General features: G+C 39.2%; 1 protein-coding gene across 2 annotated transcripts in view; it reads right to left on the reverse strand.

Annotated features, from left to right (window-relative positions):
• Nucleotides 1-8,172: 8,172 nt before the first annotated feature.
• LOC136836920 (uncharacterized) overlaps nucleotides 8,173-22,359 on the reverse strand; it is a 76,978-nt gene continuing 62,791 nt past the window's right edge. For both annotated transcript variants that reach the window (XM_067101404.1, XM_067101405.1), the window contains exons 3-7: nucleotides 21,708-21,826; nucleotides 17,914-19,815; nucleotides 17,037-17,153; nucleotides 16,273-16,376; nucleotides 8,173-10,237 (exon numbers count right to left, since the gene is read on the reverse strand). In XM_067101404.1, coding sequence (XP_066957505.1) covers nucleotides 8,978-10,237; nucleotides 16,273-16,376; nucleotides 17,037-17,153; nucleotides 17,914-19,815; nucleotides 21,708-21,826 — 3,502 coding nt within the window. In that variant the 3' untranslated portion in view covers nucleotides 8,173-8,977. The remainder of the gene's footprint in view (nucleotides 10,238-16,272; nucleotides 16,377-17,036; nucleotides 17,154-17,913; nucleotides 19,816-21,707; nucleotides 21,827-22,359) is intronic.

Here is a 22,359-nt window from a genome sequence, read left to right on the forward strand (position 1 = left end):
TTTTTTACTCATCCTTATAATTCACAGGGATGAATTTAGACATTTCATTGTTTTCTGAAGCTTAAAATTGTTCGAGTTCCTGAACACAACTTGTATTTCTCATTTTCTTATGTTACCTAAAAATTTTAGGCATACCTGTTTTTTACTGTAGTACTTTGCCTCCCAATTGATTACTTATTGTAAAAAATTGGAACTTCCAGCAGTTTCAGTGCGTCGTAGCACACACATTGCATACTCTTGCTTCCTTCGTATGTGGCATCAGCATTTTTCAGATGATAAGTACAATGTCCCCATAGTACTTTATCTGGTTCCTTTAAATAATGATTTCACAATTAGAACAAAAAACCCAAAATGAGAGGATGGTGAATGAGTTGTCAGTTTTCCCAGATACAGAACTTGGATGCAAACCATTGTGGAAACATGCAAGAAGAATACAAAAATTCTAAGTAGAGCGAGGATGATGTTATGCTTTTGTATAGATACATGGCAAGGAAAGCTAGTTTATTGCCTTGTAAACGTAATAAGCTGACACCTTATCTTACTAGCCTACAGAAAACACCTAATCTCTTCACAGTGCTTTCAAAAGTATCTCCAAAACTAAGCCTTTTTTGAATAGTGTGTGTGGTTATGCTACAGAGGCATTAGAGATGTTTGTTTTTATGAAGAACCTATAGCGCAGGTTCTGAGCATTATACTAGCAGTACTAAGATCTGTTATAAAATCTAATTCCAGCCAAGTTTTCATTGGAAAAGTTTTTAATTTTCAGTAAAGTTAGGTTTTTTGTTAGTTAAAAAGTCCTCAAGTATACCTGAAAGTTCACCTGAAAGTTCAAAACTCAAAATCGTGCATATCTCAACGACAACCGCACACCAGGATGGGTGAGGCCAAAATGGATGAGCTAACCCAGCTCAGGTCACAGGTGACTCATAGACCTAACTATTTTAAGCATTTAATTTTTTAAAGTGAGCAGACAGCTGCAGCTCAGTGACTGAGATATATTAACTATTTTACACCAAGCAAAACTATGAAACTGCATTTAAATGATATACAGTTTATTGGTACTTATGCCGGCTATAGCACATGAAAGTGTAGTAAAAAGAATATAAAATAATTTTGTTACTACCAAAGTTTTGCATAACAGATTTTTATCAGTCGGTGTACATTTTATCATAATAAGATACTAACATAAAATGTTCATAATACAAAACCAACGTAAATAAACCTTATTACTGAAGAGGTGAAGTCATAACCATTTTCTGGACAAAACGAAAATAGTCTTTAAAATTTATTACATAGTAAATTGCCCCAAAAAGATATCAATAAATTTTTAGTGATTTTACACCTGAAAGGCCAAGAGGTGTGTTTGTGTACTTTGAAAAATTATCCGTTACTAAAAATGGCATGTGATAAATTACAACCTATACAGTTACTGTCCAATGAACCTTAAGGAAAAGATGCAAAATTTTCTTGATTCTTGACAGACAGCTCATAAGTTTTAAGCTACTTTAAGTCTTAGTAATATGTGCAAGAGGAGAAAGACAAATGCTAGTCATATATATTTGCACATAAAAACTAGGATAAAATACAAGAACTTCTATGTATCAATTGTGAACAGTGTATGATATTTTCCTTTGACTACTATCTGATAAGTTACTGTTCATGGTATTTTATTGACTAAAGTTTCATTAAAGGCTGAATATGTTCAAGAAGGCAAAACAAAACAGTAAAAATGACAAGTTGAATTCGGCCCAAAACAAAAAAACTTAACTAAACAAAAATTTCTTTGGTTCTGTAGCATTTAAAAGTATGATAAATGCCTTTCCAACTATACTTAGTGTATTACTATTTAAGCCAGCTAATGCCAACTGACAAATAATCACAAATCACAAGTATTTAGTAATTTTACACCTACTAGACAGAGAGAGAGAGAGAGAGATAATGTTGTGTGTGTTTATACACAAGCTGAAAATGTGAATTCTTCTAATTAATCATGATCCCAAGATCATGGCAAGGGTAGAGAAGTCAATCCCGAACTCAGAGCAATTGCACCTTGGAGGACATCAAGATCAACCAATCATCATGATATTTTCACGAAGAAATACTGAGCAAATGGGCCCAAACCAACACCAGTGTCAATGTCTGTGGGGGAGCCAACAGTCTGAAGCATAGCCTTGAACTGACTGGACTGTCACAGACAAAATGGAGGTGGTTCTAAATGTATCTGGAAAAATGGATTCTTCAGGTCTATCAAAAGCACAAAGTTGCTCTCTTTGATAAAAGCCTACACATAACACAGGCGTTTCCACCCTGAATGGTAGGACAAACAAACTTGTTTATGTACAGCTGAAGTGAATTCTCTCACTACAACCTTCATTCAAAAAATATTTTCAAGTTTAACACAAACACCATGATTCTTTACTTTACCAAACTGAAATTGCTTAATGACAACAACCAATAATTTCAATAAAAAAAGTTATCTTTTTCCATGGCATATAAAATCTTCATAGTCTTGCCTGCACTTAAACTCTCATCACAAAGAGATGAGATATTATTTTAATCTTACAACTAAGGCTGCCTTCAAGGATCCACAGGTTTTTTGATCTCAATAAAGTTTAAGTACTGTACAAGTACGTGGAAAGATATTATATGAGGACTAGAGCAATTAATATGTCTATATCTGTGCCGTCACCTCAAAGGCAAGGGAAGCAAACTGGCTGAACAACTAGAGGAAACAAAGCTCTCAAATCTGGAAATATTAGTACTATACTTCCTCCAATACACAATGACCAAGCAGAGGCCAGGCCAAATGAAGCAACAGCAAAGCTTCTGGGGCAAAAGCAAACACGCACTCAACAGAAGACACCTGATGATGAGTCAAGTTTGCCATCACCATAACAAATGAGCCTGAAGACCTTGTCAAAGTTCCTCTCTAACTTCGCTTGCAAGGGAGGACTAATAGCAATGTTGGAGGTCTTGATGCAACACTTATTTACAGTGCTTACTGTGGCTATTTTTCCACAAAAGGCACTCTATAGACCTGCAAAATTATGTCCTATGCACAGTTTTGCAGATCCATTCAAACAGTCTTACAGCATATTCCATATTAATTTTCAAACCTACCCTACCATAACACTAAGACTATAAGAGATTCTTGACTAGAGTACAGTTGAATAAAACAGTAAGGGTTGACACCCAAAACAGAGGTCTTATGACTGATTTCACCTGGTCTTAGCCATAGAAACATTGTCCCTATCTTGTGGTGAATTTCTCATACCCTTTGGCCTTGACTACAATGGCCCAAGTCAAAGCCATATCAGGCAAGAGTTGGCCTTCAAAGGTTAAAACCTGTCTTGACAACTTACCCCAAACAGCTTCAAAGTATCTAAAGTTCAAGTTCACAGACCAATGAAAAAAATGTCAAGGTCCTCCTTCCTGATACCAACCTCCTCTTAAACTTTACCTTGCATTCCACAGGTGATGCACCAGAGAAGGTAAAGCTTGGTGCTGTGCTGAGGCAAGGGCCCAACTACAATGACGCTTAAAACAAAGCCATTGCAACAGACTCCATGGCTTGTGCTTCAGGGCACAAGATGGGAATCATTTCTGCATGAAGTAATTATGGTAGAGATTGCTCATCTGTGTCCTAAGTAGCATAATATTTATGCTGATGCATCAAAGGCAGGGAAAGGAGCTTGGAGGAGCACCTAGATACAAAAGAGCTCTTTGATCTGTAGATCAGGGAACCAACCTCCTTCGGAATGCCCTGATCAAGTGGGTATCGTACATGGACAAACAGAATGACAGTTTAGCCTCCAAGGTGAAATCCACAGTGCATCCAACACAGAACACATGGTACCAAGGAAGAGCCTTGGTTGCTTTCCTGAGGCCACTACACTCACAAATGAGCCCCATGGCCTCACACAGTGCCTCTCTAACTATGCCTCGCGCTGAATAATTCTGATGAGTTCCGGCACTTGGTCTTCAAGACCTAAATTTCATAATCAATTAGTGAATCAATCTAACAATGCCTGATTAATTTCATACGTAAGGGAACATTAGGCCCTACAGGATCCACAACAGATCGAGAAGGGCCCTCTACTTAAGTAGAGGTTGAAGATACACCAAACTGTCTTAGTATCTGCTCAGAGATTATGAAGACAAGTTTCCAGAACGGACCATTCCAAGTCACGATTAGAAGGTATGAAGGAAGCCAAGGATGATTCACTCCTCTGCCCTCAGGTCTAGAACTAGCAACAAAACAAGCCAGCCCAGCCCCATTCACTAATCAAGGTGAGCAAGCACATGCTACCTTTCCTGTCCAGGATGGTGCCCGCACAAGAGGGTGGTCATACTGGTGCTAGTCCAGATCCACAAATGGTCATAGAGATCATCGTCCCTCTTCAGCAACGTACACACCCACGACAAAACTTCAATGACTTAACCTTCTTATGAGGGGCTGCTTTCCACGCCATTTTTATAATTCCTCCAGTCTAAAGACAGGGCAGAAAAAAGGGTGTGGAAGAGGATTTGATTTGATTTACAAAATTTAGACTCTCAAGCCAAGCACTGGGGAACTTTCTGCCACTCAGAGAATAAGACACTGAAAAGAGGGAGTTGGAGTAGTTGGACAGCAAGATAAAGAGATCCAGAAAGGTGGAACTGGAAGAAAATATCACAGTTACACTAAGAAGTAACAGTCAGTGATATTGGACTGCAAGATTAAAAAAAGGAAGTGGGAGCTGAGGTAACATATAAGGCAAATGGGTGGATGCAGCTAGGGGCCAATGGAATGCTCCAAACATCCTTTTGTAATACCTTCAGTGTACCATATGAGGTACACAGCACTACCCCTCTATAAGAGTGAGGAATAGGAGGAGGAAGGCAGGAGAAGGAGAACAATGTGCCCTTGGGCTTCTTTAATCACACCTAAGCAAATAAAGGACATAGTCTTGGCAGGTATCTCTGAACGGACAGGATTATGCCTGTTCCGTCAGAGCATCAACAGCAAGAACATCAGGAACTGCAATGGGTGCCTCAGTCAAGAGAGGTTACTGCAGAAGCATCTGCTAAGACCAAGGCATGTATGATCTCTTAGCTAAGGCTAGGTGCTTCAAGAAGGCAAAAAGGGACAGGTCCCTGTTAACCCAAGAGAAGGCCCCAGAAACTACAAAAGATCCATGTCACTCAGAGGCCTCAGAGAAGTCAGCACAGCAAGAACAGGAGACAGCACTGCAGGACAAGGGTTGGTGATTGTAGTAAGCAAGTCCATCACACCATCCACCATCACCCAGGGAACACATGACATAGACTGAGCCTTCCTGGGACACTTCCTCTTTGTCCTCTTCATCTTCCAAGGAACAGGTGACTAATAAACACACTTAATCCAGTTCTGAAACAATGTACACCAACAAAGTGTGGGGAATCACTGTTCGTGGGTGACAGAGAGCACCCAAACGTCCTGTTTTATCCTGAACACCTACAGTGATCATACTTCTCACAGGAGAATGAGACACCATCATTTGCACAACCATCAAAACCCAGGTAAAGAGAAATGCTAAAGTTGTCAAAATGGAATTAAGGAGAATTCAAACAAATTTTTCAATAACAGCCAAGTTAAGGAAAGTCTAGCAGCATTAAAGACATTCTAACATCAGCATGGCTGAAGACAAACGTGAATTCTGACAGTTAAGCAAGGGTGTAATCTCACCCTCCCTCACTCACTTGCTGCTAATTAACTACCTTGTTACCAAGGTTCAATGACTTAACAAGCTTCTGCCAAAGTTATATCCATACAAAAGACAAAAGCTTGTATTCCCTTTGAAACAATACTGTAGCAATTACCCTACTTCAGAAATGAGTGACAGGATGTTGGGTTATTCTGATAATTTTTATGTGATTATTATAAAAAGGACTTTCATTTCCGTTGGAAATGGTCAACATACTTCAGCACATACACCTCGAGTTCTACAACACTGAAGGACCAAATGAGGACATTAAATAACCAATGTACAGTATACAGCCCAGCAAATATTGTTTTTTTGACTCTTGGCACCCTAGGTCACCATCGGTGGGAGGGGGATACCCTTCAGCATCCAACAGCCCTGGTTTGGTTAGGTTAAGTGATCATGCATCGCTCTACTTCACGTTAAAATCTGCTGTTTCTTAGATTAGTTTAGGGTGATTATATAAGAACGGGCAACATAGGTTAAGTTGGGGAAGTTGCGCATGAATTCCTGTATTCCACTTTGCTATTTGCAGCCTCTTAGATTAGGTTAGAGTGGGTTAGGTATGACCAGGCACTCTAGGTTAAGTTAGATTTGATTTGGATGCATTCCTACACTTTACTAGTTTTTGTATTCTCCCACTCAAAAACCCAGGTTTCCCAGAATGGTTTCCAAATGTTGCTAGAATTAGGAGGAGGTGTAAACTGTAAAGGATTAAAAACAATCCTTTGAAATATGAAATACGAAACTTAAGCCATAAACACAAACACAGGCATTTCAGCCATTCCGTGTTGAAGACTGAAAAGACTGAGCTGAATACCAAGATAAGAAACCCACGAAATATATGTGATGCAGTAATATGTAATAATGTAAACTTTTTAAAAATTACATCAAGCACTCAGAAACCCCATATTTTACATTAGCCCACTCATTCATAATGAGGTAAGTTTACGGAATGTTTTCAAACTAATATCATGCCCTACAGTGAAGACCTGGTAACCTAAGTTAGGTTAAGTTAGGTGTGATTGGTTTCGTTATTTATTAGCATAACGGACGTCAACCGTCCACGTACGCATCGGACAGGTAAATAATTTCAAATCCCAAATGTCATAATGTTTTAAAGAAAACATTAACAATGTTTTTAATGTTTAATAATGTTCTAAAGTAAAATTTTACCAAAACATTGATTATCGAGCCATGACACCAATTCGTCGGGACTGCAAGTAGCCACACGAGTCAAATTATAGTAATTAATTTCTCCCTACTCTCAAACAGAGGTTCCCGAAGTTCTTTTAGCGCGACCTCTTGGCACCCCTACTAAACACTAAAATGCCTAGCTTAGTGGTAATTCAAATTAACGAAAGATTAACCAACCTATAAACAAGAGTAAGTAACTCACAAACAAAACTTAATTAACTACCATGGCGAAAAAGGTAAACTTACGTCTCCGCGGTTATCAACACCAATGTGGGGATCTGCCATCATCTCGACTGCATTAACATGTCCTCTTAATCTAAGCATTCAAATATTTTCAGCAGGTATACAATGTAATACCGATATTAATCACGGCAGTAGCATCTATCTTAATAAATTAAAACACAGAGCTTCAGCTATCTTACTTTTACGAAAAATCTTTGTTAACCACCAATAATGAAGACGTGAATGGAGTTTTACACTCCTTGTTTACATGGTCCATTGTTCATACTCATATCCTTTAAATTACCTTGATAACACCTACCTTTTCAATATAACCCTGACTCCCTTCACTCTTATTAATTGAAATTCTTGCTGCTTCTTTACTTGGGGAGGTTTCTTGTGCCATCTCGTTAATTTTTACTTCGTAATGTTTATACCCTATGCAGTTTCGCCATCATATCCTTATGTTCAGCTTCCTCTTCTTCCCTACGCAATTCTGAGCTCATGTCTTCCGTTTTCCATGTATAGTTGCATTTTAGTTCCAGCATATGCATTGTGGATAGGCTTTTATCATTATTACTGTTTCCTTTGTACATAATTCAGTGAACTTCTACTTAAACGTTTCTTTTTTTACGTCAATTTCTTTTCATTGAGAATGTTATCTTTCAATTTCCTTGTCAGCTTTGGTTTTGTATATTGTTTTGCGTCCCCTTTTATCTCGACTTTCTATCTATTCAAGATTTTATTGCTGTGGCAGTTGTCTATTGTTACTTCTTCAAGGTCTAAATTGTCTTTATTTCAGTCGTTGCTGGTTTGGCATTTACCATTTTTGCAAATAGCTGAGGTCCATTCAAATCTGCTGCTACTCTAGAGATAACATCAATTTTGTACCAGCATTAGGAATTTGTATTACAGTTTGTATTATATTTACTGAAGTGTGTTTTCCCGCGTTCGTGACAGAGCTTTAATTGAGAACACTCAAAATGATTAGTAAAAAGCAGAATGATGTTCACCGGCAATGAAAACACAAGACTAGGATTTTAATCATTTTATTGCAGTAGGTATTTATACAGTGCAGTGGACAATTATGATATTCATAAAAGTCGAAATGGTGAGAATATATCATTTGGCAATAAAGTATTCTAGAAACTCTGCAATGAGGGAAGAAATTTTCTATACGTAATTATCTAAAGTTCAAAATCAGTCCAAGAAATGCAAAACCTATTAAATTCTGATATAATTCGGAAACTTCTTTTCTCACTGAGAGGTAGAATTTCTCAAGACCAGCTTGAGAAGGAAGGATTTAACAAACAAGGGCAACAAAAATATAGCTAGGTGAATAACAACGAGAATCCGGCTGGACAGAAGGATCACCCAAACTACAGGTTCCAACAATATAATTCTAGGAGCAAACCACTGATAAACACTACTACTACTAATACATAACAACGTTGTAGTTATTTTCAAAACACACACTTCAATAAGACAGCGACTGACCACACGAAACAGACGAGATCAGGACTCAACATTCCATTAAACTACGAGCAGCACCTCTCAACGGGAAAACCTGAGGCAGAACTCACAGTAATCTTTCAGCTGCATACGTACGGAAAACACGTGCTTAGGCCTATGCATTCTCACTGATCACTTATTTGCATCTGATGTGCACATATTTCCTTTGTTCATCCCAGGAGCCTTAGTATTAACACTCATTTGTAAATAAAACAGATATTATAAAGACTAGTACACTGTTCTCTTAATGACAACGACTTCCTTAAAGTGATATTTAAATAAAATTGAGGTGGGTCTAGTTGAGTAGATTTTTTTATAGGTACGTACTAGAACATAGCTACCATAGGATCTTTTTCGTCTGTGGATGAAGAAGACACTATGTTATCACTTGATTCAGAAGCTTCTAAATCTTCCATAACTTCTTGAATGTTCTTTGGTTGCCTGTGTGGCTTGAGGTGTTTTTGTTTTGTGTTTTCTTTGCTTGATGCTTTGGGAACCTCTTTAGCCTTTAAGGGCTCTGGCGTTTTGGGCGGGTCCTTTTTATCGGCACTGTCCTTGGCCAAACCCTCGTCACTTAGCGAGGTCTCATTAACAAACACAACAGGTAAATGTGGCTGAGAGATATTGACTACATGACTGATTTGCTCAGAACCAAAAAATGAGTGGTCATCCACTCCTCCTTCATCAGACCTCCTGGCTGCAAATTCAGAGAAGTCCCTGAAATTGGAAAAGAAATCATCGACGTGGTTGTTTGTGTGGGGCCTATTGGAAGGGGAATGTGACCCATAGTAATCCCCATGCAAGAGCTGATCGTGGTCGTAACCGTCGTATATGTTTGGGTCATCTTCATCGAAAAATGTGCCACCTTTCAAAATTTCGAAGTTCCCTGAACCAAGCAAGGTATTATCTAGTGGTTCATTTTCAGGATGTGCGGGTCTCTTACTGCTGGGAAAAACGAAATCTGGCCTGTTGACAGCTTCCCGCGTTCCTGGTCCATAGAAAGTATCATGGAAATCTCTAAAACCTGCGGTGTTTCTGAACCCTGAACTTTCTCTGAAGCCAGGCCCATGGCCATTAAACCTTGCAGTTCTCAGGGCAGGTCCTCTTGATGTAGGGAGGGTGGATGGATAGAACGACTGGCTCGCAGGACCCTGGTGACTTGGGGTGAATCGGGGATTAAAGTTTGGGTAGAACCTCTGGCTATCTGGGACAATGAAGTCATCATCCGACGTTCGAATCTCGACTTTCCTATTAATTCCTCTGCCAGGTTGTGGTGAAACGTTATATTCCCTGCTCGGGATTATAGTGGGCCTGATTTTCTCATACTGGAAAACTGGATACTGGAACTCTGGAAATGGCTGGAAATCGAAGGGAATGTCCGAATAAGCTGCTTGGTTGTCGTGGAGTTTTCTCGATTGTGCTGGAGAGTTGGTTGGGGGAATGGGGTCGTCTGTGTCAACTCTTTTGACCCTCTTCTGGGGCACTAATGATATGTCATCTGCTGTGTCGAATTCATTAGCCCTCTTAGTTCTCTCGAGTTTCTGGCTATTTCTGCTGTTGGGATGTGGGACCGAAATCTCTTGTTTCTGAAAAGAGAGAGAACAGTTGTGTCAGATTTGTTATTATTTACTGACAAGTATAATTAACACTAAACCGCAATCACATTATGTAGTAGGTTATTGTTGAGTTATGTGGTAAAGCATAATGAAAAAAACAATAATAAAGAAACAAATAAATAGCCAGAGGTCTTTTACAAGACGAGAAAGCCCAGGGGGTCTGGTAATCTGTTATTTTTATATATACTACATCAATACAGTTTCTCTTATCTTATAATTGTAGTTTTTTCAGTTAAAAGTCTATCGTAACAGGGTGCAAGATTAATAAGGTGGTATTGCAAGAAGTGGTGACGTCTGAATATAGAATGCGGTCTAGAATTTCAAGAATCTCTGAGGCACAGCCACAAGGAGCAAGGACCCGGAAGGGAAACTAGACGGTGTGTCCCATACATAGCTACTAGACCTCCTTCTTGAAGAGTGGACTTGGAATTAGGTGCATTAGCTGTTAGTCACATGTAGCAGTCAGGAAAGAAATAACAGCAATTTCAAAGCGTCAGCTACTGATAGGCAAAGTTCAGGATAACAAATATTATGGCTTAAGAAGTTAAGACACTAGAGAACTGTCATTAACACACTTGGAAATTAAAAAAAGAAGAAGAAATGCCTGTTTTGTAGAAAGTTCAAATTACCTCAACAGAATACGCTTTAAGGCAACTAGGCATAAGAAGAATACGCTTTAAGGCAACTAGGCATAAGATTCTGAGAGTAACATTGCAAGAATTTGCTAACCAATCAGTAAATAAAAGTATGAAAGATTTACAGCAGACATGGATGGACCTGAAACAGACTGGTTTAAATCCAAACACTGATTGTAAAGGAAATTATTTACAAGACCCAGTTAAATACCTTCTCAAAATGGCGTAAAGAGCAGAAGGAATCCTGTCCATCTCGAAAGAGATACAAAAAAAGAATTAAATGGGAAACTCTCTCTCATGCTGCTTGATCACCCAGTCATGTAACTACAGTATTAGTTATAATGTAAAAACAAAACTCACACCTGATTTGTTAGTGGACATTTAGAATGTCAGAAACTTATCTTTCCTTTCTGTCTTACTCTTGAAATAAAAATCAGAGGCGCCCCTCTATTACTCGTTTCTAAATCTTCACATTTATACAAACCAGCCAAAAATGCCACATTCGACAACTCTGCACAGATGTTTACTTTACAACGAAGGTCATTAATAAAAATGAAAAGCGTACGTCAGAGGTAGAACTCGGTCACTAATGAAGGCATTATTTTGATCTAAACACTCAAAAAGATTCTGAACACAACAAAGCGAAGCAATGGTCAGGCAGCCATTAATTAACAAATCTCCAGGTGTTTTGAGCACATCAGATGACGTAATTCGTGAGTACAGAACGAGCATGAGGAAGAGACCAAACTGACCCAAGCCCAGAAGGCAAAAAATGAAAGCAAGGTTAATAAAGAGAAAAATAGGAAAATACGAACATGACACCGTACCTCTAGCCACTAGCACATAGGCCTACAGAAAGACTGTCAGATAAGCAACCTTTGAGAAACAACACACGGAGTACTCGTGAGTTCAGGGCAAGGATAAGGAAAAGACCAAACCGAACCGAATCCGGGGGTGGGGTGGGGAGGAGGGTGAAAGCACACGGGGGGGAAAGTAAAGGAGAAAACAGAAAAAAATCCCAGACAGGAAACTGTACACATCTCCCACGCCAACGTTCACTCACCTGTGGTCTGAGGTGATGTGTTGTTGTCACGTCTTATTGCAACTGCTGTAAAAACCAAACAAAACAAGTCAGTCGTGCGCACGATGCCCAGAGAGAGAGAGAGAGAGAGAGAGAGAGAGAGAGAGAGAGAGAGAGAGAGAGAGAGAGAGAGAGAGAGGTCTGAGCACAGTAACCCTGTTTTGATGAAATGGAAATGAAAGGAAAAAGAAGAATGAAGACTTCGAAACTGATGTCATTATAAATTGAAACAAGAGAAGTCAAGATATAAAGTAAGTATTTTGCTTAAAAAAGGGAGCAAATTTTTATGAAGAGGAAATAAAAGACAACAGAAGAATGAAAACGTCGAAGAACAAGCAGTTTGAACGAGAATGAAATGCAGGACAAAATAAGAAATAATACATCGATAAGAGAAGAAGAGAAGAAGCCATTCATTGTAAAGCGAAACGTAAACAGGGAAAGTTAACACGAAAAAATACATAAAACATTTCTTACTTTACGAAACGGAAAAAGGGGAAAAACAATACAGGAAGGGGGAAGGCGAGGCATTAAACTGAAAGTCATCATCGGTCTGTTCAATTCATGCAAAATCCTGCGCACCGAAGTGGCCTACCTACAAAAAAAAAAAAAAAAAAAAAAAATCTAAGCAACTGTGTAAAATTTCCCTTTTGGGATCTTTCCTACATAGTGACCCCTAGCAAAGTTCGGGGGTCGTTATCCAGGACTAATATTTCTTGGGGTCATTGTCTTTATGATATTTACAGTCTTTTGTTTATGTTTCTATGGTCATCCCCAACGGGCTTGCTGAAACTCAACACGCCGCAAGGTGGATACATACCGGGTTAAAACCCTTCGGGATCGCTATCTGGGCAAGATCCCCCTCCCTTTTGCATTAGTTGGCACACTGTAGGCAGGGTCCCTTCGACCTTAAACTTCACGGCTTCGTGTACTTTGCTCCTCCTTATTAAGCTGTCCGATCTCTCTAACTTTCTCGTCACTCGGTGGGATAGGATGTCACTTTGCATAGTGAATTATGAACTACAGAAGCAGCCCTATATCTCCGATAATTATCATTTTCCTCTGGTCATTTTTGTGAATTCCTGTTTCGGTATTACTTTTATCTAGATTTGACCCCTCTAAGTAATCCCATGATTATTAGAACTGATAACTCTTAAGATTATTCGAGCTAGTTTCCAGAACTATTTGAGCCATAGATCCTGTCGTTGGTTTGGTAAAATGTAACGACTATTAGGAGATAAATTCCAGGGTTGTTAAAATTACCTCCCAAGATGCCCATTAAAGGATGTTTCCAAGATTGTTCATCACTTATTTGCATCACTGAACTAAATCCCAGGACTAACAGTATCGGTATGAATAAGCTTTCAGGGTTATCACAGCTAAATCCTAAGACTATTGGACCTCAGTGTTTAGATGATTATGGCTAAAACTTGAAATTATAATTTTAACTTGAACTTGACCAGAAAAATAGAATATAAACTTCGAAAGTTGTTATTATTCGAGATAAGGGATTTTTCAAAACTGACATGAGGACAGTCTGGCTAGACCAGTGGTTCTTAACCTTTTTTGGCCAATGCACCGTTTCACCATATGTCAGAATGTCATCCCACCCCCTCCCCCTTTCCAAAATTGTCTGCCTCCAATGGTGTATTCCAAATAATATGCAACAAGATATTAACATAAACAGTCAAGCTAAAGGAGAGAAAACCCAGCGTGACCTCTGAGTACGGCGGACCGATGCACACTGCGTTTTGTCTGGTCCCAGAGCCAGTTTGAGCCTGCCAGTCTGTGGTCACATTCCCCCCTGAGACTCTGAAATTATCCCCATAGGGAGGAATTCCCCCAGGTTCAGAACCACTTGTCTAAAGGTGGTGTTGACCCTAGGATATTTCAAGCCACTAGATGTGGAAAAAGGAAGGTCACAAGCAATGAAAAATTTCCCATGCTTACATTCTAAGTTTCTAGATGCACAGTCTACTTGCATAACCTCAGTTCTGACAGAAAGTTTTAGAAAGTAGGAAATTCGAAGTGAAAATGAAGCTTTCTCTGAGGGAGAGGGGATGGACACTCACTTATATTCATTCTTAAATTAAATGTTAAAGCCAGTTTATTGATATTTTGAAGTGGATACTAAACTGAATTTCTTTAATCTTGGAAGTTTACTGTTTGGCAAATTACTGCTACATAATGACGTAACAAACATATGCAATCGGCATCGATATGAATGAGCTTTCAAGAAAAGAGTATTCCTTTTTATTTAAGCATGAATTTATTCTTAATAATGAAATTTAATATTCGCCGGCTGAAGTTCCTAAAAATTTCATAAGAGGCACAGGCACAGAATAAAGATTCTTTGCCCAGATTAACACTATGAAGAAGAAGAAGAAGAAGAAGAAGAAGAAGAAGAAGAAGAAGAAGAAGAAGAAGAAGAAGAAGAAGAAGAAGAAGAAGAAGAAAGAGATATAATACAACCCTGAAACTTCCTCTTCAGAACAGGTGCAGAGAGTAGATAAAAAGATCCGGTTCTGTTAGAGAAGATGGAAAAAGAAGTCTGTCAGACATTTCTTTTCAACTTGCTGCATAATGCACTAGGACCCGTGATTTTGGTTAACAAGACGTTTCCCGACACTATCAAAGGAGTTTGAAATGTCAAGTGATAATAAAATCATCCTAGATCTGAAGAATTATGTCTGGAGATTACTATGAGTTCCCAGGTGTTTCGAAAGCAAGCCCATTTAGAAACAGATCCATACTTCAGCAGAGTTGAAGTCTCCAGCTGAGCCAGCAAGCTTTCAGGGTGTCTGATGACTGTCAGGTTTTGGATGATGAAAATTTTAAATCAAATGTCACAGGCTTAAGCATCTATCAGACAATTCTCCATCAAAGAGTGCTACCGAACAAATGAATCTGGTCTGTTATCAGGGTTTAGCACATTACAGGGGGATAACGCATGTCTACTCCTTGGAACGCGCAAAATACTGACGGAGAACAAGAGTCTTTTGCTTGCTCAGGTGGTCCTCTTTGGTGGGGAATCTCTGGTAGAAGCTTGTGAGTCTGGCATTTGAGCCAAACTTCACCTTCTGAAACCTGAAAGCATCTTATGCCCAAACTTATCAGGTTGCCACCCATATGACTCTCAGGTTAAATTCTGCTGACATACATGTGAGCACAGCCCTGTTTCTTGGCATCAAGTAAAATGCAGATTCAGAAGAAAAATCATTACAGCACTAGGAATGTCACAAGTAAAATTTAATCCAGTAAATCATTTCCAACATCAAAAAGTTATTTAACATCTAGACCTGTAACCACTGAACATTGTCTTCACAGTTTTAATGTCTCCAAAATAGCCTATAAACAACAGCTCAGACTTGTGTACCCCATTTCATACCTCAAAATACAATAAAACATGTCCTCTTTAACGTCATAATTAAGTAATTAATTAGATTGGTTACAAACATATTACTTTGAGCGTTCATAAGTTACAATTTTGTTCTAGGGATTCCATAAAGGCGTCCTTGGTTTTGGTGCCTTACCACCCTTTCTCCATCAATCACCCCCACCCCACCCCTCCTCGATCTCCACACCAGCCACTATGACGACTGTACTAACTAACTTTTGCAAAAGTCTGGATATACATGTTATAGTCACTTCCCGAGGCTTGCTGAAGCAAACTAACGTGCCAAAGGGGGCGATTCTATCTACTGTGGCGTATAAGAGGACAGATAGGTAAGACAGATATCTTAGGCGAGCCTCATGCACCTTCTCTCTTCCTTAACTAAAGACCAATAGGATAATGGAACTGTGTTGTTATTACCAAGAGTTGATGTTAAGGAAAAAATATGAGTTTAAATCGCTTAGTCTCGATGGAGTGAATATCATGCAGGGAAGTTGATTTATTCCAGATCAGAATATTATGCAGCCTCCTTGATGCTCTCCCACTCAAGGCAAAGCCTCCAGATGCGTAGATTGTGAGCACTCACGACAAGGATTTTAAACTTTGTGGGAACTGCAGTAGCAAATAATATGATCATCATTTTCTCTACTAAGAAGAAGTCATAAAAATGTCTGTTGCAAAGGTATTTCATTCCTCTGAGAAGTTTAGATGCATCTCGATAAAGACAGAAGTCACAGCAGAGTTGAAATGGTTCAGCTGAACCATCAGGACAGAATTGAGAAGAGTCAAGCAAGAGGGATTCTTGAAGTTTGAATCGGATGCAATTGGCCATGGTGCGAGTAATCAATCAAAAATCTTTTCCAACTGCAGTAATTGGTGTCCGTATGATACTACTCACCTGCTGTGTAAACTGGGGAAGATTGAATTGAGGTTGGTTGTCCTCAATGTCTGGAATTTCTACCTCAACTGGTGGTTTAAATTCTACCATGAAGCTGTCAGTACCTGGAAATTCATAAGTAGAATTAGACGTTTTTTTTTCTTTATATTTGGTTATTCTGATAAATGAAGGAACCCGGATGACAAGGAGACGAAGCCTTGCCAAAACTTCCCCAACAACGAAGCTGACATGCTAACCTTTTCTGACGACAGCAGTGTAAACAATAACACTGTCTCTCTTTCTTCTTCTTCTTCTTCCTACATATGCTCCTTTTGATCCCAGACACAATGGACAATGTGCTTTAGCTTCTCAATTAGTGACAACAATAGAACTCTTTTGGTGAAAGTAATAATGAAAAGCTCATGGCTGCTACAGAAATAGACCAGAAATTAAGATGTGATGTGTTTGTTTTTCATGCTTCTTAAAATAGTACCTTATCTACAAGCCAAAGTGGCCATTAACTAACCCGCAGGTGAGAGATTGGATAAACACATCTATAAAGAATAAAAGGATAATTTAAGTTAATTAAGTACTCAGTTAATAAATTAGTTGGACATATCATGCAAGGGCAATAACGATTAACTACATAGAAAACACTAAAATCAGTCATGTCCCACTGAAATCACGTTGCTTAATTTTGCAGAATCCAGACTACCAAATAATTCGAACTAATTCAAGCATTAAACAATGTTATTAATGAAATAACCAAGAATCAAAATACCTACCCACATTCTCCTTCTTGGCTGGCATGGGGCCAAACCCACCAACTTCGGGAAATGATGGGAAACGATGGGGTACTCCCTCCATGAAGCCTTTGCTGTCCTCCCTGGCTGCTGGGTTATCTGTTTGGTAAAGAGGTCCATTAACATCACGAACACCAATGACTCAATTCCTTATTGAAAGAGGGTTTATTCAAATACTTTGCGTACTAGCGAAGTAGGATTCCGTGACATGGCAAACCTTCGCGTTATCTAAACAATATATTTTTGCACTCATATATCAGTCTGATGTGTGGGCTTCAAATTTAGTCTTGTTTTAAACAAAATGCAAAATATGATAAACTGATCACACGAATTAGTGTCTGATAACCCATATCTGTAAGACGTTTATTAGTTTATTCATTTTCAGAACCCAGCTGGAATGAATGTTTGAATGTGGTCTATCAATTTCAAAGACTTGAAAAGATTTCATGAAACTTTTGTCTCCAGTGGAGGCATTCCAGTTAAGTTAGATCATCTAAAAGCTATTAAATTATGTTATTTGCTCATACGTCATGTAATATTAACAATCGATGTAAATCTTGTTGCATGCAGCATGCAGATTTATATTACTGTCAGTTGCACATACAATAGTTAGTGGCCATAATAATCTAGATTGTAGTCATTTCAGTTGAGGGATTGTCACTGGGCAAATGGTTGGTTAGGTATAGTGTCACTGAGTCACAGGGTTTAGAACTGAAGGCGAACACTACAGTTATTTTGTCTTGCTCAGTCTGAAAGAGTCTTTTGGTAAATTAAGCCTTTCTTCAAGTCTGACTGCTCTGATGTTAGTTAAGGTCACTATGTGAGGAGCTTAAGTCGCGTCTCTTTGTCCTTGCCTTACCGGGAGAAACTTCGTGTACGGACTGCCCGCTCTCTGCAACATCCATAGACCTGCGGTGGATTGGAATGTCTAGCTGTCGTGTGGCCTTTGGCAGGCGTCTGTTTTCCATGATTAAATGCCTTGGGGCACGAACTGTCGAAGAGGCTGGTAAAATGTAGGCTGGGGGTGATGGGCCAGGACGTAAACCCGGAGGTGTGAAGGGTTGAGGTCGAGCTCGTCCGCGGAAGGGAACGGCAGGCTGGTCTTGTGTAGTCTGTCGTTGCCCCTGACTGGGTTGAACTGCAAGTTCCTCGGATGATGAGATAGCTTCTAGGTTATGCAGATCTTCGACGTCAATTTCAATTTCAAAAGGGGTGTTGAAATTTGATATGAAATCAAGAGGTTTGATGACGTCTACTGAAGCAATATCAAGATTGTTATGTCTTTTATGTTCCTCTGATTCTCCTCCAGGGTGTCTATTAAGGTGGTTTCTTTTAGAGTCATGCTCTTGCTCCTTGCCAGAAGACTTTCCTCCTTTGGTATGAGGCCTTAAACGGTTAGACTGGACTCTCCTAAGTGGGAACCTTCTGACCACATAATGAGGTTTAGATTGCCTGCGAATTGCAGAACGTTTATTCCTGCCATGATTGGCTCTGTAAAATATGTGGCTGGAACCCAAATTGATGCTGTATCCAGAAGGGTCTTGTGAGATGGGCACAAGTCGCCCTGCTGCAACAGATGGGTCGTCTGAAGCTAATGGAGTAAGCTGTGTTGCACTCTGAACGTTAATAGCTGGCTGGCCTTGAGGAACTGGCTGAGATATAAGATTTACGTTGGTCGAAGGTTTTGTTTTCCTCACAAATCGATTTTTGTTCAAATTAAACAAACTCTCAATGGATGAAGGAACACTTCCTTGATAAGGAGCATGAATAATGTCATCAAGTGCGTCAGCAATGCCCTGCCTCCTAGCTGCTACATCTGCACTTCTCTTCTGAATTCCAAACTGTTCAAAGAAATTTGGTATTGCGAAAGGAATTTCAAAGGGATTTGCTGATGATGTAGCCCCTTGATTTTCAGTACCTGTATTTTCAGCTGCTTGAATGCTTGGAGGAACAGCATTTACTTGAGATTTCCTTGGAAATCTATCATTCCTATCATAAAGGGAGCTTATGGAATTAGGAATAACACCATTGTAGGGGGTGCTCAATATTTCAGTAAGCTTTTGCGATATCCCTTCCTCTTGTGCAATCTGACGCTTCTGTCTGGACTGTCTTTGGGGCTGGGAGAAATCTTCAAATGCTGGGAAAGGTCTTACAAACTGTTGACCTGCAAATGTTGCTGAGGGAAATGGTTCTTTTCTAGGTTCATCATTTCTAGATACAAACTGAGGTGGGCGATTTGCCGGTCTTGAAGGAGAACGTGGCCTTGACCGGAAGCCAAATTCGTTCCCTCCAGTTCGACCTCGCTGGTCAGAGAAATCAGGCTGATTTGGAGAGAAACTCTGAGTGGGCGGAGGTTGGCGCTGCTGTGAACTGAAGTTGGGGGTGAATGGCCTAAAACTTGTTGGTTGAGGCTGTGGCTGTCGTTGTGGTTGTGCCACAGGAGGGGGTTGGCGCTGCTGTGAACTAAAGTTGGGGGTCAATGGCCTAAAACTTGTTGGTTGGGGCTGTGGCTGTCGTTGTGGTTGTGCCACAGGAGGAGGTTGGCGTTGCTCCTGCGCTCTGAAGTTGGGCTGGAATGACTGAGTCCTAGGAGGCTGGGGCTGTGCTACAAGAACTGACCCGGTTGAGTCTCTGGCAGGACGGCGGAAGTTGTTACGAGTGAGCAGTGCCTGCAGGTGGTCAGTTGCCAGATCTGAACCATAAGGGGAGTTCAGTATGCTATCGATAGCTGAACTGACCCCCGCTTGTCGCTTTTGTCTGCCTGTGAGATGTTTGTAACACAAGGATGAAATGGCGTACATAATTTTTAGGTGGCATGGATGTTCCTTAAAATATTTGGAAGACAGGTTGAACAAGAAGGAAAGTTTCAGTAAATGAAGAATTTATGGGAGGAGGTTATTAGGTTTTTTATTCTAGAATAGATTATGTTTCCTAACTAGACATTAGGGAAAACTGTTGGGTCATGACAGAAACATAGAAGTTGTATTAGTCTAGGTCAAAGTTTTTTAAGAAGACAGAGTTACAAGAGATCATTTCTCAGGAAATGAAGAGTTTATTTGTTTAAAATGTTATGTCACTCAGGAATAACGATGGGAAATATAATGTTCATGAGAAAAGTCGATAAAAATAATCTTAAACAAATACGAAGCAAAGGTCAGTGCATTCTTTTACGAAGGTGTCTGTTGTGTTCTAAGTAGGTTAAACAGAAAGACAAGACAAAAAGACAAGACAAGGACAGATCTCGAAGTGTATACAGGAAGAAGAAGAGTAATATTCTGTCTTGAGAAGATCACTCTTTGTTACGTAACACCTGTATCATTCATCATCAATGTGTATCATAATAATTAAAATTGTTTTATATACACTTTTCTAAATTATTATGGAACTCATGCAAAATAACACATTATATAACAGGCATTTACTGAAGTATTTTATTAACTCGCTTTACACACACACACACACACACACACACACACACACATATATATATATATATATATATATATATATATATATATATATATATATATATATATATATATATATATATATATATATATAATGTACATATATAATATACAAAACACGAAATCAAATTATACTAAGCCACAAAAACATGAAATCAAAACGCCAAGAAGAGAAATGAAAATTAATGTGTACCAAACGCATTCAGAAGTTCACCTTATGCACATTTTCAAGGCTCGGACGTTAAACAACGAGAAATCAGACCAACAGTCAACAAGAACAGCTGCCCAGACAAGATCCCGTGAGCTGGTTGCTCCACAACCTATTTGGGACAGAGTGGGAAATCCCTGGATGTCCGCCTTAGAGCACACGAATATTCCTAAACAGGAAATACGTTTGATGCTGTATTTGTTCATACGAATAGTTCCGACCAAGCCGTAGTGTGAGGAGATGCAGAAGGAATTGTACGTTACAATGCTAATGATAAGCGTAATGAACCAAACAAAAACTTCTATCAGTTTTCTTCTGAAGATGGAAAGAGAAACCCACACGATTCTTGTGTATAACTTGTTTACTGGTAAATATTTACATATATTACTTTTAATCTCGAGTACTTTCAGGTCCTAACTGTGATCCTTTTTCAAGAGATGAGGTAGTCAGGCTGGTTCAAGGCCCGGCAATCTTCTGATAAGCGTAATATTATCGAATGAAGAACAGTAGTAATTTTTTTCTTGAGTGGCTTTTATCAATTAGGTGAGCAGTTGGTCCCTTGTGTTGTTTATCAGTTGAGCAATCAATGGTTTCTGCATTTTTTCTTCTCATTCTTTGCAATGCACTGTCTGCTTATCTGTGATGACAGTACTTTGAAAATGTGTGTAAGGCCAATACAGTACACAAAAACGCTTGGTTAATTTCTATATTTACTTCTCTTCCTTTCGTTCTGCTGAAAGTTCTGACATCTTTAAGTCGTTTCATCAACTGAGGATGATTGCATAGAAAAAACAAGTCGATATTCGCTGCTACTGTGCTACAGTCATTCATTCACTGTCGAACCAAAGATGAACTCCTTGTGCATGTAAATCTGTACGCAAGGCTTTTTCCTCTCTCTCTCTCTCTCTCTCTCTCTCTCTCTCTCTCTCTCTCTCTCTCTCTCTCTCTCTCTCTCTCTCTCCTGTTGAGTCTACTTACCATGGTGGAAACTGCCAAGGAATTCCTTTGTGGGCATATCTGCTGCAAAATCTTTGCTGAAGCCTTTGCTGAAGTCTTCCTGTACAGTCTCTTGGCGAGGCCGTCGGATTTCGGTCTCCCTGAAAAGCGGAAGTTTTTTCGTGGAGAAAGTTTTATGACACATTCATAACATAAATATAAAAAAAAATATGCTTATTAAGACAATTAAGTAATGATATCATGCTATTAATTCCTTTGCTTGAGGGTACCTTCAGGCACCTACATTTCCCAGTTTACTTACTTGGACAATCAACCATATATGAAATTAGTTTGTTGGCTAGGTTAGGCTAAGTAAGGAGAGGGAATAGAAGCTAGGTTACATTAGGGAGGGAACAAAGGTTAGGTTAGTTAAGGGAAAGGAACAGGAGTTAGGCTAGTTTAGTAAAATGAGTTGATATGGATTTCATGAGGTTGATTAGTTCACACAACATGAGCAACAGTTGGAAGTTATGGCATCTCAATATGCATCAACTCTTATCTGTCACTATATATATATATATATATATATATATATATATATATATATATATATATATATATATCAACTGGTTTTTCTAAACTAGACTAATGTCTAGTAGAGCTGAAGGGTACAGTGCTCTTCCAACATACAGAC

The sequence above is a fragment of the Macrobrachium rosenbergii genome, chromosome 57, assembly GCF_040412425.1.
Source record: "Macrobrachium rosenbergii isolate ZJJX-2024 chromosome 57, ASM4041242v1, whole genome shotgun sequence".
In the NCBI taxonomy this organism is placed as follows: Eukaryota; Metazoa; Arthropoda; class Malacostraca; order Decapoda; family Palaemonidae; genus Macrobrachium; species Macrobrachium rosenbergii.